This window comes from Schistocerca piceifrons, chromosome 3 (genome assembly GCF_021461385.2).
Source record: "Schistocerca piceifrons isolate TAMUIC-IGC-003096 chromosome 3, iqSchPice1.1, whole genome shotgun sequence".
In the NCBI taxonomy this organism is placed as follows: Eukaryota; Metazoa; Arthropoda; class Insecta; order Orthoptera; family Acrididae; genus Schistocerca; species Schistocerca piceifrons.
Genome location: NC_060140.1, coordinates 552,277,298 through 552,296,390, shown reverse-complemented (window position 1 = coordinate 552,296,390; position 19,093 = coordinate 552,277,298). Strand labels below are relative to the sequence as shown.

At 39.3% G+C, this 19,093-nt stretch overlaps 1 protein-coding gene across 3 annotated transcripts in view; it reads left to right on the top strand.

The window, feature by feature from the left end:
• Positions 1 to 19,093, top strand: part of LOC124788088 (tetratricopeptide repeat protein 17) — a 337,226-nt gene that overhangs the window by 230,361 nt on the left and 87,772 nt on the right. For 2 of the 3 annotated variants that reach the window (XR_007016058.1, XM_047255188.1), the window contains exon 10: positions 2,553 to 2,775. Coding sequence is in view for 2 of the 3 variants with exons in the window: in XM_047255188.1 (XP_047111144.1) it covers positions 2,553 to 2,775 (223 nt within the window). In the remaining variant the exon portion in view is untranslated. Of the gene's footprint in view, positions 1 to 2,552; positions 2,776 to 2,898; positions 2,944 to 19,093 lie in introns of all 3 variants that reach the window. The other variant, XM_047255189.1, reaches the window with a different exon arrangement.

Sequence of the window (19,093 nt, the reverse complement as noted above, 5' to 3'; positions counted from 1 at the left end):
ATTTCACGCACGACACCCCTGTGCTTTTATGCACTTTTATGTGTGTCTGTTGACAGTACTAAAGAATTCCAGAAAATAAGTACCGTATTTACTCGAATCTAAGCCGCACTTTTTTTCCGGTTTTTGTAATCCAAAAAACCGCCTGCGGCTTAGAATCGAGTGCAAAGCAAGCGGAAGTTCTGAAAAATGTTGGTAGGTGCCGCCACAAATAACTTCTGCCATCGAATATATGTAGCGCTACACAGGCATGCTTTGTAGGCACAGAGATAAATACTGACGCCAAAATCTATACGTCAGTAAATAAAATTAAAAAAAAAAATTGGAAGACGAGCTTTTCTTCTCCGCCCGAGTTTCGAACACTGCATTTTCATACATTATCCAATGAAGTAAATACAAATTCCACATTGTTCATCTTTGAATGTAGCAGAATTTCAATGTACTACGAAAATCTGACTGGTGAGACTAGGGATGTTTGTCAATATGGCCAACTCTACGTTCTGAATTTTTTCCTACCTGTGAGAAGAGACAGCTGCTAATAAGACCCTGATGAAATGTGAATCACATGCAGGATTCTCTTCACCATAAGAATAATATGAATATAAACATTTTGCCATGCATTCTTTCGTGTTTTCTGCTATCTCATTTAAATCCTGTCTGCCTAATAAACTACGAAACTAGAGTGAGACAATGAGACAACAGCAAACGCGGAAGAATATACGTATCGTGTCATGTTTATATTCGTATTATTCTTGTGCCTAATAGTGATAAAGTCAGAAATGAAGCACGGCAACTGACTAGATTTTTAAATCTAAGATGACTAATTTCTGTGCAGAATTTGATGTACTAAAGAAGCGGCCGCAAAGATTTTCAAACGGAGAAAAATTTTTGCCTAACTCTCGTTCAGAACATGTTCTATCATACGCAGTCTATTATTTGGTTCTTTTTGATCATTATCAAAGAAAGCAGCAGTGTAAGTAAGAACAAATAGCAATCTCTTGGCATTGTTTCGCTAATGAGATGATACCACCTTCTTCTTCTTTCTTTCTTCTTCTTCTCTTTTTTGTAAGCGGCGGGAGCGCGCACAAAAGCAAGCCATGCCACGAGCGGCGACAGGCCTTAAACACGCACTATCAGAATGCGACAAACAATGCATGACGCAGTACAGTAATGAATTTTCAGCTTAGAGTGATGTAAACACCTATAACAAAGAAAACGGCACTTATCAGTTCAAAGCAAAATAAGCAGTCGATTCAAACCAGACGAAGCACGTGAAAAAGGATGGGTACACATATAAATACGGACAGAGCGCCTGACGCATAGCAATGGCTATCTGGTAGAGCATAACTGCTAAGCTTACGACTCAAACCAAACCACTATAGCTGTGTCGTCTTTCATTCGAACTAAATTGTGTCTCATATTACAATGGGCCAACTTTGTTTCGATTTGGAGGTGTGGCCTAAAACTTTTCTCTCCCCTTGAATTTCGAGTCTCAAATTTCAGGTGCGGCTTAGATTCGGCAATTTTTTTTTTCCCTTTATTTCGAGTCTCATTTTCCAGGTGCGGCTTAGATTCGAGTGCGGCTTAGATTCGAGTATATACGGTACTTGCCAGAAATTGTGCATCTCATAATTTTAATTTTCCTTTTGATGTGAGAACATTCTGACTGCATTGTGACAGGCAGTAAACCTCATAAGCTTAACATCTATGTGAAAATAAGAAAATAAGTGACTGTCAGTGGAATACCCTATCTCTCACCAGCAAAGAAAAACTAAAAATTTCTACCCTACTCCCAAGACTCATAGGGCACATTTTTCTGGCAAAAAGGATGACTTTTATTCACATCAGTGGCGCACTACTCATTTTGCAAAATGATTTGGTGTCTCAGGGCATTTGTTTACAGTATGTAATTGTCTGTCATGAGATCGTATGTGGCATACAAAAGCATTACAAACCGTTTATTGTGATATTTTGAAAACGTTCCTTTCATAGTCCAGATCTCATACCAAGTGATGTTATTTTCCTTCCTAACTAAAGGTAATTCTCACAGCAGGAAGTGCATTGTTATGCAGAATATCACACCTGAGACACAAAAAACGTATGTCGTGAATTCATCTTCAAAGTTAACTTTCGAATTTTAGGTCTCACGCTGCAGATAATTTATTGATTCTGTCAATAAGTAAATAGTATTCACCACTGTAGTATTTTTGTTGTTAGGCCAATGATCATTTTTTTCAATAAGTTTTGTGTTGTGTTCTCTAACTAGTTGCTACATAAAAAATTGTTTTGTGGGGCAGGTTTTTCATCATCTTTCGGCCAAAGTGTTGAACCAAGAAACACAGATAAAAAAAAACCTGTTTTTCCACATTGAAAATGTATTTGAGCATACTACCCACAACTTGCTGTTTGGAAAAATTTTCTACACCTGTTATTTCCCATTTCCCATTTGTTACATATATGTTCTGAGCACCATTGTGTTGTCCTACGATTTAAAAAGGCATTGTTTCATGTTACTTTATTCCATTTTTAAAAAGTTACACAATTTTGAATTTCAGGCCATCAAAATATCTCAATTCTCTCATTGGTTTGGCTCCTGGAAGAGAACACAGCCTCCCATGGTATCCTCCCTTATGTACCATAAGCAGTGTGGCACTGACGAATGATGATGGCCTTTATGCTCCTGAAATAGAGTTAAAAGATGAACTTATGAAATATGTGGACAGACATAACAGTATTGATGCAGAGGTTGGACAAAGAATTGTCACAGCCATTAAAGAGGTAAATAATGGAAACTGTCGATATGTAGTATGTAGTGCATGGTAAGACTTCTTAGAAAACCCTTTCTACAATATCTGAATACACTGTATATAGAGATTTCATCTAGATATGATTGCTTTGCAGACGGGCATGTGCATGCAGTCATAAATTAATTTCCATAGATAAATGGTAAGTTCTGTTATCTCCACTCTGACATTTTTGTGTAACAAAATACATTTGGAAATCTGATTGCATGTTTTTAATAGTACAAATGAGGATAATTGTTCTTCTACCAAATATGAACTCTGAAAAGGTGTGTAGAGAGAACATATTTTAAACTAACTTTTTTCCACAAACCATGCATAATTATTATTGGTATATTATACTAAGAACTTTAAAGGCTCCGCCAAAAGTAACCTAGTTGCAGTACAAACTGGAAATTTCCCAAAAGGAGGTTAGTGAAAAGTTCATACATACGCACACACACTAATGCATGGATGAAATATTCATACACTCTGAATCTTGAGAATGCTGAAACATCTGTGGCATTAATACCTTAATCACTAACAATGTCCTCTTCATCAAATGCACAAGTTTCCTACAATATAGTGTCTACTCTTTTGGTGTGGCATATCCATTTCACTTTGTTGATTGCTGTAATACGTCAAGACATCAAGTTTTATGTTGTTATTGATTTATCCATTAGAATTGGATTAGGCCTCTTTGTAGCAGGTAATAGATTTATAGCTTCCTGCTACAGGACTAGGTTTTGCTATCCACACATATCAAACATTGTGTCACAGAAGTAGACTGTATCATGGTCTCTGCTTTTATTACATTCTTTATGATTAAACAATGCAACCTGTACCATCATAGATTGCTGAAACAATTGAAGGTCGCTAATGACAAGAAAATGGCACAAGCATTCTAATTCTTGGGAAATTTACTGATTATATTCAAACCTATGAATCCTCATATAGAGTAATAAAACGTGTGTGTGTGTGTGTGTGTGTGTGTGTGTGTGTGTTTGGGGGGGGGGGGGGTGACAAAAATATGGCCAGACAAATTCGCTTTTACAATCTATAATTGTTTGAAACTCAGTTAGCTTTATTTTTACATAATGTCTGTAGGTCGACAACAACAGCCCTTTTTTATGTCTATAAAATACTTGAATCAGTCCCACACCGGCAGTGAATAAACAAAATACTCTACATCCTTATGGGTTATCAGCTTAGAGATGAGATTGGATTGAGAATGTCATTACAGACAAAACCCATTAGGTCACCAATAAAAGCAGGAATTTACTGTTTCTGTTTTCAGAATATATAAATGTAAAAGACAGCATGTAACATTGGTAGCTTTCACCCTAAGATTTTTGTGAATTTTTAATAGGAGAGGAAGCAGCATCACTAAATATTAGAAACATTGAGTCGCCAACAGAAATACGAAAAAAGGAGTACACTGTGCAAGCGACTTCCCTCTCCCTCCCCCCGTTCTGCCCTCCACACACACACACACACACACACACACACACACACACACACACACACACACACACACACACACACACACTGAGCAGATGCATTGCACAAGCTGAAAACACAATGCCAGTACACTGTAGCTGGACAGGTGTGTGTGTGGGAGGGGATTAAAATAAAATAGCCTGATGAATTCAGTTTGACAATCTATAATTATTTGAAACTAATTCTCATTAAAGGATTTGTCCAAAACCTAGCAAAGTTTTCATACTTTTTAGTGTTCCTGTTCATGAACTAATGCTTCTGATGGTCAGTGAATTGTCTCTTGCACCCCTAAATTATTTACATTCTGGCAGAACTTTCTTTACCAAATGTAATATTTCTCAGAAAATATATAGATCTCGTATAGTTTGATTACACTGTGGGTAGTAATCATTAAAGTCAGTTACAACAGTCAAATATTCAAGTATTATAATCAGCAATAATAGACAAATCTAGCTGGCAGGAAATTAATTGACACACTGTGTTCCTCTTGAAGAATTCTTACAGAAGTACCTGATCTATGGAGAAGATTGCTTACAAAATTCAGATATCACTATGATAGGCCTGAAAACTCGTAGCAGGCAGAATCCAAGACATTGTTCTTAAGTTAGAAGTTAATCCAGCATTGCATATACAGAATGTGATAAAATAACCACTACTGTAAGTACTTATGATGTAATAGCTAATGTTCATTGCTGTCTCCAGGTTTTGATATATAAGTATTTGGTACATGCACCAGTAGTTGACACTCAGTGTAAGAGCCAGAGATTCCCCCCCCCCCCCCCTTCGCCCCCCCCCCCTGTCCCCCATTGTAGCAAATATTGGGGTGTCTTCCTGATTCATTCACTTATGGGGTGCTGGAAGAATGACTGCTTAAATACATCTGTGCACATTCTAATTAATCTAATCATGTCTTCATTACCCATAAAGGATAGATACCTAGGAGTCCTCTCACAATGTTGATTCTTGAAACATTGTTAAGTAGGCTTTCATGGGATAGTTAGCACTTTTCTCCTTTTGTGCCAGATCAGAGTTTTCATCAGTTTTGTGATGCTTTCCCATTAGTCAAGCGAACTTTCAGCCATTCTTGTTGCCCTTTGTTCTATGTGTGCAATATCCCCCATTAGTTCTGTTTGGTATGGGTCCCACCAACTCAAGCAAAATTTTAGGCTTATTCACATGATAGTGTAGTAAGCTATCTCTTTTGCAGACTAGCAGCAATTTTCACAGATCTGACCAATGAACCAAAGTCTATCATCTGTTTTACCTATGATTGAGCCTAAGTGGTCATTCCATTTCATATCAACACGGATTGTTACACACAGAGAGTTGACAGATTCCAATTATGACTCATTGATATTGTGGTCATAGGATACCACATTTTTTGGTTTGTGAAGTACACAATTTTACATTTCTGAGCATTAGTTTGATCTCTACTTCAATTCCCACATTGTTCACATCAGTAGAAATTGGGAGTGAATCTCAAACACTCGTAATATATATTTTTAAAAAAATCTTTCAAACTGTTATCCAGTTAACAGTTTGTTATAGAAAAGTGGAGCACGATTTCAATGTGTTTTCATAAAGTACCACAACATCAGTGCTTCATAGAACCTTAACAGCTGCACATCTATAAGCAGGGAGCAACAAACCCTCATACTAATTCAAAAATGTGTGCCCTTTTATAGCATGTTTTATGGGCACCACCTCCACTTATCATAATGAAATGATAATACTGGCATAGACCCCATAAATATATGTTTATGCTTAGCAAAATGTTTGTCCTTTTATAGCATGTTTTATGGGTGCCACCTCCACATATCATAATGAAATGATAATACTGGCATAGACCCCATAAATATATGTTTATTGCTTAGCAGACTCAGGATTGGTGCACTCATCCACTGGCAAAGAAAAGCCAGTACAATTTTGTGCAAGAAGTGTAAATTTCTTTGCAAAATGCTTGACTGTTTGTTTAATTCTACCTGATGTTAGGTAAGCATTATTCAACACATTCTTGAGAATTGTATCAAGGGGTCAGAGGAAGGTTTGTGTAACAAGTCTTGGGAACAAAATTCAGGATAAAAGATCGCTGTTGAATTTAAGAGAAAAGGTATAATGCTTATAAATTGTAGAGTGCAGCAATCAGTCGTACTTTTTTAGATTTTATTACGCAAATCCAGATTTTGGCTAATAGCTAGCCATTCTCAATGCACTATTTTCTATTCTCAATACATGTAAGTTCTTGTTCAGGAACTTACTTGCATTGAGAATAGAAAATACTGCATTGATAATGGCTAGCTACTAGCTGAAATCTGGATTTGCGTAATAAAATTGAAAACAGGGCAACTGATTGCTGCACTCTATAATTTATAAGTCACATAACAGTCACTGAGTGCACCCACTTTCCGAATGGAAGGTAACCTGATAAAAAGGTATAATGGTTTATCTTGTGTGAAATGAGATGGGGAAATATGTGAAACATATTTCTCAATCTTAAGGGTATCAAAGAAGGGGCTATTTGATATTAGACAGCTTATCAAAACTGTCATTTTGTTACTGTAGGAAATTGCCCTCTGAACTGTACCTTAGCCCTGATGTACAACCCAAGCTCCAGCATTACATACTCTAAAAATAAAAATTTATTACAGAGAATGCTACTCTTCTTAATTGGGCTATCTGTAACTTGATTTTTCAACAGAAAATCTTATAATTTTATTTTCATTTAATAAATATTTCAGCCTAATGTCACAAATGGTGCCATAATTAGTTTTGACATATTCCCAAGTCAGCATCAGATGATCTGTTAAAAAGAAAAAAGGACAACTATTGAAATATGTGTAAACTAAATCACAAATCTTATTAACTTTTATAAACTGTAGTGGTTAGTCTCTAACTCAGCAGTTGGGTTGTGATGGTAGCGTGTTGTCAGGACGTCAGCAATGGTAGCATATGCGCACAGCATTAGTAGTCAAAGTTTTTATTGAATTTCAAGTTACAACACTCATAGCATCAACCTGTAGTGGCTACATTTCGTTGGGCATGTGTTGACAGCAGTGAGGGCAGTGATCACTGAGGCAGCAACTGGCCAGTGATCAGCTTGATGTCGGTGCAGAGTGGGATTGCTGACACAGGACGTACATCAAAGCATGTGCACCGCCTGGTGAGGCCCTGCAATTTGGTGCAGGGCATGCCTGCAGATGCAGAAGCCTGTCATGGTTCTTGTAACTGTAGACAGGCTGTAGCAGTGGAGCCCACTCTTGAGAGCACTGGAATGCAGTGACAGTTTGCCTGCACAAACATACGCACTTGGGGATCTGCACTGCCCTGGACATAAACTGTTGTCCTCCAAGGCAAGAGTCCAGCTTTGGGTGAAGTGAGCATGATGAGGCCCATCAGCTGGAAGGCATCAAGTCCCCAGGAACGGACTCAGCCCCAGTAGTCGGCTCATCAGTGATGGAGCACAAGTCTGTAATGGCTGCTTACAGAGCCACGTCACCCCTTCATCTGATGTGGACGTCGCGTCGTAGTAGGTACTGCTAGACTGTGAATACTTTGGCTAGAGATGATGGGTATTTCTTCTGGTGAGGTACTTACTTCTAACCATGTACACCAAAACAAGGTGGCAGATAGTATGTGTGACAACTAAAGTGCCGTTGCTGTGATTGGCGTGCCTTTGTGCTGAATTGGTAGTACTGTGAGCAACACCCCCTGATCAGCAGTGTAGAAATTGTCTCATGGTATTGCTGCATCAGCTGCAATGGTGTTTTGGAACCACTATTCACCTGGAGTGGAACCCGTGGCCCATTTGCGACAGCTGTGGCATTAACAGTTTTACTCAGTAGTGCCAAAAAATAGTGGAGGTGCTACAACACCTTCCTCCTACATCTCCATGTCTATTCTGCAATTCACACTTTTGTGCCTGGCAGAGGATTTGTTGAATCACTTTCAGACTGTTACCCTACCATTCCATTCTCAAGTAGCACATGGGCAAGCGAACACCTAAATCTTCCAATGCTAGCTCTAATTTCTCTTATTTTCATGTACATCTACATTTATACTCCGCAAGCCACCCAACAGTGTGTGGCAGAGGGCACTTTACGTGCCACTGTCATTACCTCCCTTTCCTGTTCCAGTCGCGTATGGTTCGCGGGAAGAACGACTGTCTGAAAGCCTCCGTGCGCGCTCTAATCTCTCTAATTTTACATTCGTGATCTCCTCGGGAGGTATAAGTAGGGGGAAGCAATATATTTGATACCCCATCCAGAAACGCACGCTCTTGAAACCTGGCGAGCAAGCTACACCGCGATGCAGAGCGCCTCTCTTGCAGAGTCTGCCACTTGAGTTTGTTAAACATCTCCGTAATGCTATCACGTTTACCAAATAACCATGTGACGAAACGCGCCGCTCTTCTTTGGATCTTCTCTATCTCCTCCGTCAACCCGATCTGGTACGGATCCCACACTGATGAGCAATACTCAAGTATAGGTCGAACGAGCGTTTTGTAAGCCACCTCCTTTGTTGATGGACTACATTTTCTAAGGACTCTCCCAATGAATCTCAACCTGGTACCTGCCTTACCAACAATTAATTTTATATGATCATTCCACTTCAGATCGTTCCGCAAGCATACTCCCAGATATTTTACAGAAGTAACTGCTACCAGTGTTTGTTCCGCTATCATGTAATCATACAATAAAGGATCCTTCTTTCTATGTATTCGCAATACATTACATTTGTCTATGTTAAGGGTCAGTTGCCACTCCCTGCACCAAGTGCCTATCCGCTGCAGATCTTCCTGCATTTTGCTACAATTTTCTAATGCCGCAACTTCTCTGTATACTACAGCATCATCCGCGAAAAGCCGCATGGAACTTCCATCTACTAGGTCATTTATATATATAGTGAAAAGCAATGGTCCCATAACACTCCCCTGTGGCATGCCAGAGGTTACTTTAACGTCTGTAGACGTCTCTCCATTGATAACAACATGCTGTGTTCTGTTTGCTAAAAACTCTTCAATGCAGCCACACAGCTGGTCTGATATTCCATAGGCTCTTACTTTGTTTATCAGGCGACAGTGCGGAATTGTATCAAACTCTTTCCGGACGTCAAGAAAAATAGCATCTACCTGGGAGCCTGTATCTAATATTTTATGGGTTTCATGAACAAATAAAGCGAGTTGGGTCTCACATGATCGCTGTTTCCGGAATCCATGTTGATTCCTACATAGTAGATTCTGGGTTTCCAAAAACGACATGATTCTCGAGCAAAAAACATGTTCTAAAATTCTACAACAGATCGACGTCAGAGATATAGGTCTATAGTTTTGCGCATCTGCTCGACGACCCTTCTTGAAGACTGGGACTACCTGTGCTCTTTTCCAATCATTTGGAACCTTCCGTTCCTCTAGAGACTTGCGGTACACGGCTGTTTTATTACAATTATCATTTCTCTCTAATTAAGTTGGCATCAACAAAATATCTTCTTGTTCAGAGGGGAAAATTGGCAATTGAAATTTTGTTTAAAGATCTTGCCACAATGAAAAAGCCTTTATTTTAATGATTGCCACCCTAACTCAAGAATCATATCTCTGTACTCTCTGCACTATTTCATGATAATACAGAATAAGCTGTCTTTCTTTGAACTTTTTTGATGTCCTCAGCCAATCCTGCCTGAAACAGAGCCCATACCATGCAGTAATACTCCGAAAGAGGGCTACAGGCATAGTGTAGCAGTCTGGTAGACCTGTTGCATCTCCTAAGTATTCTGCCAATAAAACACGGTCTTTGGTTCACCTTGCACACAAAATTTTCTATGGGATTATTGTTCATAATTGTTATTCCTGGGTACTTAGTTGAATTGACAGCTTTTATACCGGACTCTTTTATATCCATCCTCCCGGTCAATGCCATTGATTATCTGCAAAGATTGAACAAACATGGACAACAGTTTACACTGTATCCAGCCCCTCTTTATGTACTAGTCAACTTGAACCATAGCGAATCAGTGGCTGTGAACTTACTCCAGATGTCTAGCCCTCCAGCTTTCCATCTACATTTCTTTAGTAATTTCTCTGAAATCTCTACTACAACTAGCAGATTAGTGTTATCAACACCTCACTCTTGTTCACAACAGCTTAAAGCTACTTAACAGTAAGTTAGCTCAATAAACTCATCGTAAAACTACACAATAGAACTTGCTGCTAGCATTTTTGGCACTTCTCCAACATGCCTCTGCCATCACGCAACAAATCACTTAAAGGTGCCATATCTTTGGTCACATCAGTACTATATCTTACCAGTAAATAATCTGCAAAACGTCTTTAGTACTTAGAAATACTAAGAAACATCCTCTCCACCCTTATGTGAATTAAATGCTCTCATGAAGTAACAAACCTTAACCTTTTATTCTTACAAACTGAAAATGGCACTGGACAACTCATTATCTCTTCATAAATTATCCTTAACATATCATCTTTGACAGTGCGTGGATCGACCTCATTAATATCTTATGCTCGGCATTACTTTTCCGTCTACTTGATGGCTTCTTCATCTGCTGTTTTTGCTTTCTCTCGTGGGACTTTGTCCCTGCAACAACAGTTCCCCATTTGTTTTAGTAGAAAACATATCCTAACAATTGTCACACATAAAACACTTGCAATACATTGACAGATAGTCTGACTTACTTCTCCTGGAGTAGTGCTGATCACAGACAGAATTGTTCTTAAAATGTTCATCTGGTGCCTCTGCTCCCCCAGGGCAACTTTCTGTTGCCTAGTGGCACATATTGTATGAATTAAGCCTTAGTAGGTTTGCCTGCAGTGTAACCTATGTGTCGCTTAATATAGATGAACCCTGCGTCAGTACTCCACAGGTGACAGCTTCCCCAGTCCAAACATTGTCCTTCCATATATCTGTCATTCATCACACAAAGTCAGTTTTGGCATGATGTTTGGAAAACAGATCTGAACTTCAGGTTTGCATCGCACCCTTCACCTACATTACACCAATTGTGCATAGTGAACTGCGGCTGTGTTGTAAACAGCTCTCAGCCTGTGTCAGCTGCTTGCGCTGTCTTCCACTCCCCAAGGCTGTGATCTAGTCCTCACATCACTGTAACATTTCAATCCTAAGGCACCAACTCCTCAAGATACGTAGTCCTGTGTGACTGATCATTAACTTTACAAACACATTTCCCCTTCCTTTTCCTATCCCTTCCATACCTCTGTGGAGACAGTGCAGCCCAAGTGGTGAGAAGTCTTTGCCTTTTGGAAACAAATGCATCTGTGCCACTTCACTTCTAATCACATCCACAACACAGTCAGACTCATTGACATCCTGTGCATTCTCCACAGTATCTGCTGCTGAAATTCTGTCTGTAATTCCACTCTGCACCACACAATAATTGACGCATGTACTTCCCTATAAATTTGCCCCAGGCTCCACAGCCTCTAAACAGTGCCCATTATCACCCACTGGTGTAGATACTAATATGCTTGAATATCCCATCTTGCAATCCACACCCTTCTTTAACTCAGTATATCGCACACTTACTCAGTATATCGCACACTTACTCAGTCTGGCACCACAGATAAATCAAACTCCGCAGCGTCACATGATAGCAGAGCTGACACATCTACCCTGCTCTCCTGAACTTTTACAACACCAGTACTCCGTGCATCAACTAAGCTACTGACTTCCTTCTGCTTCCTTTCTTGTCCTCTTTTTCCATCCTTATTTCCCTCCTTGCCTCCTTAAATTTCCTCCACTTACTTTGGAGTACCTCTGCTATGCAAAGCTATATCATAATCCACCCTCTATATTTCCTCAACAAAAAGTGCCCCATTCACTCGCATCTGCTCTAACTCACCTGCCAGAGCTAGCAATGCTTCCTTAAGGATAGCTCCCATAATGATGACAATGATATCATTAGCCCTTTATCAATTCAACAAACAAGTGACAAAGATACTTACATGCAACAATATCGTAATGCTTCTTACTGTAATTTAACTATTCTCCCTAAGCAACTGCTTAACTTAAGTACTCTGTCTGAGCTGCTGCTCATAATTATTACTTTACACAGTGAAACAATGACAACTTTCTGACAAAACTCAGCTCACCACCTGAATCACTGCAACCATCACTGCACATGGTTACTAGGCAATCAGCCACACCCCTCACTCATGATATATATTGCCCACATTAGTTAGACAAAAACTAACATTCGTATTTATTCATCCATAGGACACTTTCTGGATGTGTCTGCTATACAATGAACCCACAAATAAATATCTGGCAAACAATCTACTGGCTTGCCATGACATTTGCCATCAATGTAAGGCATGGCTGCAGACCAGGTTCCTGTTTCAGCTGTAATCATTGACTCGGTGTGTGACACTACTTCTTCGTCCATGGATGGTGGTTGCTGAATCCACATCTGACACCGACTGTAATGCACCACAGTGGTTGGCCTCTACTTCATCAGGGTTGCATTGTGGTGATGGGTTGTTGTAAGGATGTGTTGGCTGTCAGTAGCATATGAGAACAGCATCTGTAGTCATGTATTTTATTCATTTTCAAGTTACAACATTCATAGTGTTGACCCACAGCAGCTTCATCCCCCTGGGCATGTGTTGATGGCAGTGTAGCTGACTGTCTCTGGAACAGTGACTGGCCAGTGGCCAATACACTTGCCGCTTGGTGTGGCTCTACAACTCACGGAAGGGCATGTCTGCAGACATGGAAGCCTGCAATTATTCTTTTAACAGTAGATAGACTCTAACAGTGGAGGCTGGTCTTGTGAATGGTGGATCACAGCACATGTATAGGCCGTTGGGTGCTCAGTCCAGGCCAGTTTTTGTCAGGGAGAAAGAACATCAAGAAAGAAGCAAAAAGGAAGAATATGAATCAATTAATAACAAACCATAGGTTACATGAACTCTATGAAAAATAGTTCAATGCAGTAATGAAGGAGGAAAATGTAGTTAAAATATTTTGAAACAGAGGGACCAAAAGAATGTAACCAAGTAGCCTTCACTCTATTTTACTTTCTCAGGAACCAGCCAGAAAATTGTCCAAATCAAATTCTTTTATTTTATGACTCCTATACCACTAAAAAATTTAAAAAACGTGGTTTTATGCATAATGATGGCCTTCATGGAAGAAAGCAGCTAATTTAATAAGTTGGTCCATGTCTCCCTATTTGTAATCGTAGTTATAATCATGACAAATTGGTGGGAACAGTCAATAAAGGATACCGGCAAAAGGAAGATATTCTTTAACCAACTGAATATTGTAAAAGTGCTGGAACAATATGGCACGGTCAGGATATTAAACAAAGATTGGAAACCAAAGGATCTCAAGTCAAGTGCACTAAAAACCCTACTGTCTAAGATGCCTTTCAAGATAACTTGAAGAAGTACTGCTTATACAAAGTCTAAGAAGAAGGTATTGTCATTATTGGATAGTTATAATAGCAGTTTTGTACATGCTGAGGTACAGAAATCCAGAAATTGCAGCCAGGAAATGTGGAAAGCAGTCACCTTGAGAAAGGAGAACATGATCAGCAAGAAAAAGAAAAAGTATGTCTTAGAGCTTAGGAGGCATTGTAATATACCAGAAGGAGCAGGGGAGTTTTATAAGGACATTGTTGACAGTGATCAACAGATTTTAAGTTGAGTGTTTTTGTAGCCAGTATTTTGTGTTGTATTTCCATAATGTTTGTTGCTATTTTGCACATTTTTATCAACCATTTATGAGAAAGTGTAATAGTAAAGTGTTGTATCATAGTACATCATTGTATTTCTATGCAGATTGAACAATAAAGTAGCTTTCACTGAAATTAATGTTAAAGTTAAAAAAGAAACAGAAAAATATCAATTTCAATGTTATATCAACAAAACATTTAATTTCCATCTTTGCATTTATTGACTATTGAAAACTTGAAAATTTTGTTCCTCTATTCCAAAATAAATAATGAAAACTTTAGAAAAGTGAAACACACTATCTGAATCAATTCTACAAAAGATGTGTAAATCTTAAATTGTCTCATTTATGTAATTAGTATTTTGGTATGATATTTTAAAAATGTTTCCTCAGAAATTTAGTTTCGTGCATTTATCAAGTTTTGAATAACACTCCTCAGTTTGTAGTGGAATGGCTCCTGGAGACTTTTCCTGTAGGTCTCAATACCAAGTGTGGTCTAGAAAGAGCTGCCTACTCCACTAGTGTGTTTCCTGATTTTTCCCATCAGAAATACACTTTGTAATTAATCCCATCCATATGAAGAATTTTGTTGAACAAATTATGTCTGAAATTAATTATGTAATCATTTTAGAACATTTCTGAACTGGACACTTTGCAACACATAGTATACAAAAATATGGAATCTGCCTGCTGCCTTTCATACATAGATAGAATATCGTGTGAGAAAAGAGCAAGCCAAGTTCCACACAATCAATGCTTTCAAAATTTATGCTAATTTATGGACAGAATCTTTCCTCTCTCAAAGAAATTTTTTATATTTGAATTTAGAATATGCTCAAGAATTCTGTAGCAAACTGTCATTAAAAATATTTGTCTTTAATTTTGCATGGCAACTAATTTACCCCTCTTATGCGGCATTCAACATTCTTGCGGAACTTCCAAGCCTAAATTTCTCAAACACACTTTATAAGTCTGTCATACTAGAAAAACATTTTTTACATGTATGTATCTATGTACTATAATTGTGCCAAAGATGAGCAAAATCAGTGACCCATTGGGTGCATGCTTCTCTTTTGAATCGTTCACTGGGCATATCCAAATAAAATTGTCTCAGTTTCCAAGGTGTATCATTTTAAATAAAAAGCAGAACTAAGGTAACATGTGATAATAGACATCTATGATCTGAACTTTAGCATTTGCAACTTGTGTTCAGAGAACTTGGTTACAGCAAGGAATATGCTGCAGACCCTTAAAAGTGCAACCAGTGAAGCATGCTCAGTGAGTATAGCACAACAACCAGCAAAATAAAACACAAGCTCCTGAGCTATGGACTGAGACCTGTGTTCTGCCCTCCTGCCGGGATCTGTTAAGCCCCATCAAAAATAATGTAGATCTGGGTCCTAGGTGTGAACTCTGCCCTATGAATATAGCAACATCTACAAGGGACAAACAGTTCGAACTGGCACTGAGCATTATAACACATATGCCACATAAGACAGAGGGAGTAGCCAAAGACACCCATGGTTGAACAGTGTCTAGAGAACAATTTGAATAGGTGACAATTTTGGCCAATCCATCATCATATTTCGACGTTGGCCTCAACTTCATTTTCAGCATGCAAAACTTCTTCCTGAATAGAGTGAATATTTCAATTCAGCTTATGGAGCATTTATGAAGAAGGTGTGACAGCAGGAAAAAGTGCCATAAGCAGAATTTTGTTTAGAGTGGATCTCAGGTTGCAAGGAAGTGATCCGCATGTTATGCTCTCGGAACTGTGCTCTGTGGCTCAGATGAAATGGGATGTGCTGACCCTGCTACTATGACTGCAACAGACTGCTGCACACTTGAAATGCATCAAACATTTGAATCAGTCATAAAGGACATAGCCAAGATTAGGTTGAATTGTAATAATTTCAGTTGAGATCATGGATACATACTTAGTACTGGGGACAAGCTGTGTGAAGAGTGGCCAGACAGGGGAAAAGTAAAGAGGGATGTTTGGTGGTTATGGACAAGTAGAACCAGCAGCTTTAAAAGTGATGCTAGTGTCTCATGCCACAAAACATCGTTCAGTAGATAGGAGCTGCAACAAGCTGCCCATCTTGACTTTTTGAGCAAGCATTACTCAGGTTGTCCTCTGAAAAGTTCCAGATGCAGCTCCCTTGTCTATATAAGCCTACCTGCGTCAGAAGCATCAGACACATAATTAACAACAGACAATGGATGAGATTTGTAAGGATGGACTTTTTAAAACTACAAACTGAATATGAATGAACATGTAGCGTAATATATTGCAGGACTAGGAAATTTTTTACCGAAAGCTGGCCATGTCTAGTGCATTTGATGTAGCCTTCATACGCTCCTCAACAATGCAGGTACTTGGTCTTAGTTCACAATTCATAAGGTGGATAGTAGTCTGCTTGTGTACACAATATCACAGCACCAGTTCATCTGGTAAACCTCATACATTCACTTTTCTTCTGATTCATGCAACTCTGTAACATAGTCTGTTCAAAGACCTCAGTATGTTCCACTCCTCTGTGTGACCCAGGGGAAGTTCTTTCCTTGGTATACCTATCTTCGAAATTGATATTTTTCTCTTGCCACATTACTGCTCTGGTTTGTTACATCATACTGTGATTTCCTGGTGCATGCAGGAAAATACTCTTCGATTGAAGTCGATGGGGGCTGGTTGGTATCCAAATCTGTAGATGTAATTGATTTAGTTTTTCCTTTATTGGCTGCCACATTGTATCTGATACTAAGAGAAATTATACTGGTTAGGCAGTATAGTTCATCAGCCGGTGTCAAACAGTCTGTTGATGTGGCATGATTCAGTAAACGGTACGTCCACTTGCTTGGCATGGCTGGAGTTACACCATTTAGTATATGTGTACACCACAGCTGAGTAGCATAAGGCTAAACTGTCCTGAGTTGAGCACCGCATGTGGTTGGTGCCTGTTAAGTTGCACAAAATGTTGCTCCTAGAAGGTACTTTGTGCTCGGTGGTCATGTGTAGTTTTAATGTTTCTTGCGAGTGAGTGCTCTATCTAATGTGACACCCAAGTATTTTAGGGTTGCACAACATCTAGCCATATTCCCTCTCATGCTGTCAAAACTTCAAGTATTTTATTCATATTGACATGGCATAAGTGACAAGACAATATCATTTAGTTATTACCCGTCAAAAGTTAATTATGCTGGTAGTGTGCTGGAATCAAAATGGAGTTCTTCAGACAAACTTGAGTTCTTCGATAATGTTCTTTACAATTGATTCTCTTCTGTAAGCAATCTCTGCATTCACAAGGTCCTTGAATATCATCATGCATGCAGCAACTGTAAGAGAAATTACAGCAGTTGTATCAGGCACCACCCAACTAGACTATGGCAGGACTAAAAAGTCACATCATATACGCAATTGTAGAACAGGATGCATTCAGCAGATAAGTGATTTCTGGTACATTTCTACTAAATTGCAGTCTCTCCACCCCTTTATGCCTTTGCGTTTGTATTCAAGGAGGATGTGGGGAGACTGATCTGGTATTGTAACATTAATCAACATGGCTTTGCTATGGTGATACTGCTAACAGCTAAAAGCAAGGACAAGCTACTGCCATTACATTTCCTGAGGACATGCAGTTTCACTGTAGGGCTTAGGAACCCTGCTGGGTGAAATATTCTGAAGATAAAACAGTCCATATGAAAGCATGGTATTGTGGCAGTATAAATTGATATCATCTTGGGCTTTCAGTCGCCTCAGATGGTTAAAAACCCATGAACGTTTAACTGAGCTCTCCTAGGCTAGTTGCAAGTGGTAAATGATTACCATGTCACCATGGCCTTGCTGCTATATAGCTACACTGCTGATTCTGATGTGACTGGAGCACTCTTCCCCACCAAACATGATAATGTTTTCTTTCCATGTCCATCACGCCTGCTTCAACCTCATGATGGCCAGGTGCCAGACTGCTGATCTGCAGACTGCTGTTCTTATTGGTATTGTTTTCAGATTTTTTATTTTTATGATTTTCTTTTTTAGTGGTGACACAAAATCCCTTCGTCATCATAATGACAGACATTTTGGCAAATAGAATTTGGTGTCAGTTTTGTAAAGCATATTCTGCATGGCTGATTTTTCTGTGGAGCATAGGCATAAGCACTTCACGTGCTCTGTTCAGCATTGCTCCACAGTGCTTACTGTTTGGCCATTGTAGTAGCAATCACACTGACATGATATTTTGTACACTCCAAGCATTATGAGCCCAAATCATCTGTCACAGGCCTCATGAACACCCACACAAATGGATCGGTATCTGTATGCTCTCAGCCTCCACGATCTGACACAAAAATGTGATGTTCTGTACAGCCTCATCATCTTGAGACATCTCAGAAACTGAAATTCTGCCACTGGAACTGAACCGCCTTCAAAAGTATTTCGAGAAAATGACCACAATCACCACCAGGTATTATATACTGTTTCTAGTGAGACATGCAAGAAAAACACCACTGAAGAATAGAGCATGCACTTGTATTTTTGCCTTTCTGTGGTACAGTGTTCAGAAAGATTAGTTGGCCCCTGAAGAGGCATGACACTTCATCAGTGTTCAGGCCCCCCAATGAAAATATGACAGGCCATGAGGCCTGTGAAGGATGATCTAAGGCTGAGAACACCTGGAGTGTACAAAATACCATGTCATTGTGACCGTTACCACATTGGCCAAACAGCACACACTGTGGAGCAATGCTGGATGAAACATGAGAGGTGTTTATACCTAAATCACACCATGAAAAAATTTACTTCTATTCGATAAATTTCTGTCGTTATGAGGAGAAAGAGATTTCGGGATAGTGTTGAAAAGAAACTACAGCAATAAAAATATCTGAAAACATTATTAATAAGAACGTTAGTTTGCAGCACAGCACAGTCTACACCCAGCCATCCCAAGGTCGAATGGGGCACAACAGACGCGGGTGAAAACATTATCATATTTGGTGAGAAAGAGAGCACCAGTGATGTCCCTGCCAACAGTGTGACTATATAACGGTGAGGCCACGGTGACATGGCAGTCATTTACCACCTGGCAATGGCCAAGGAGAGCTCAGTCGAAAGCT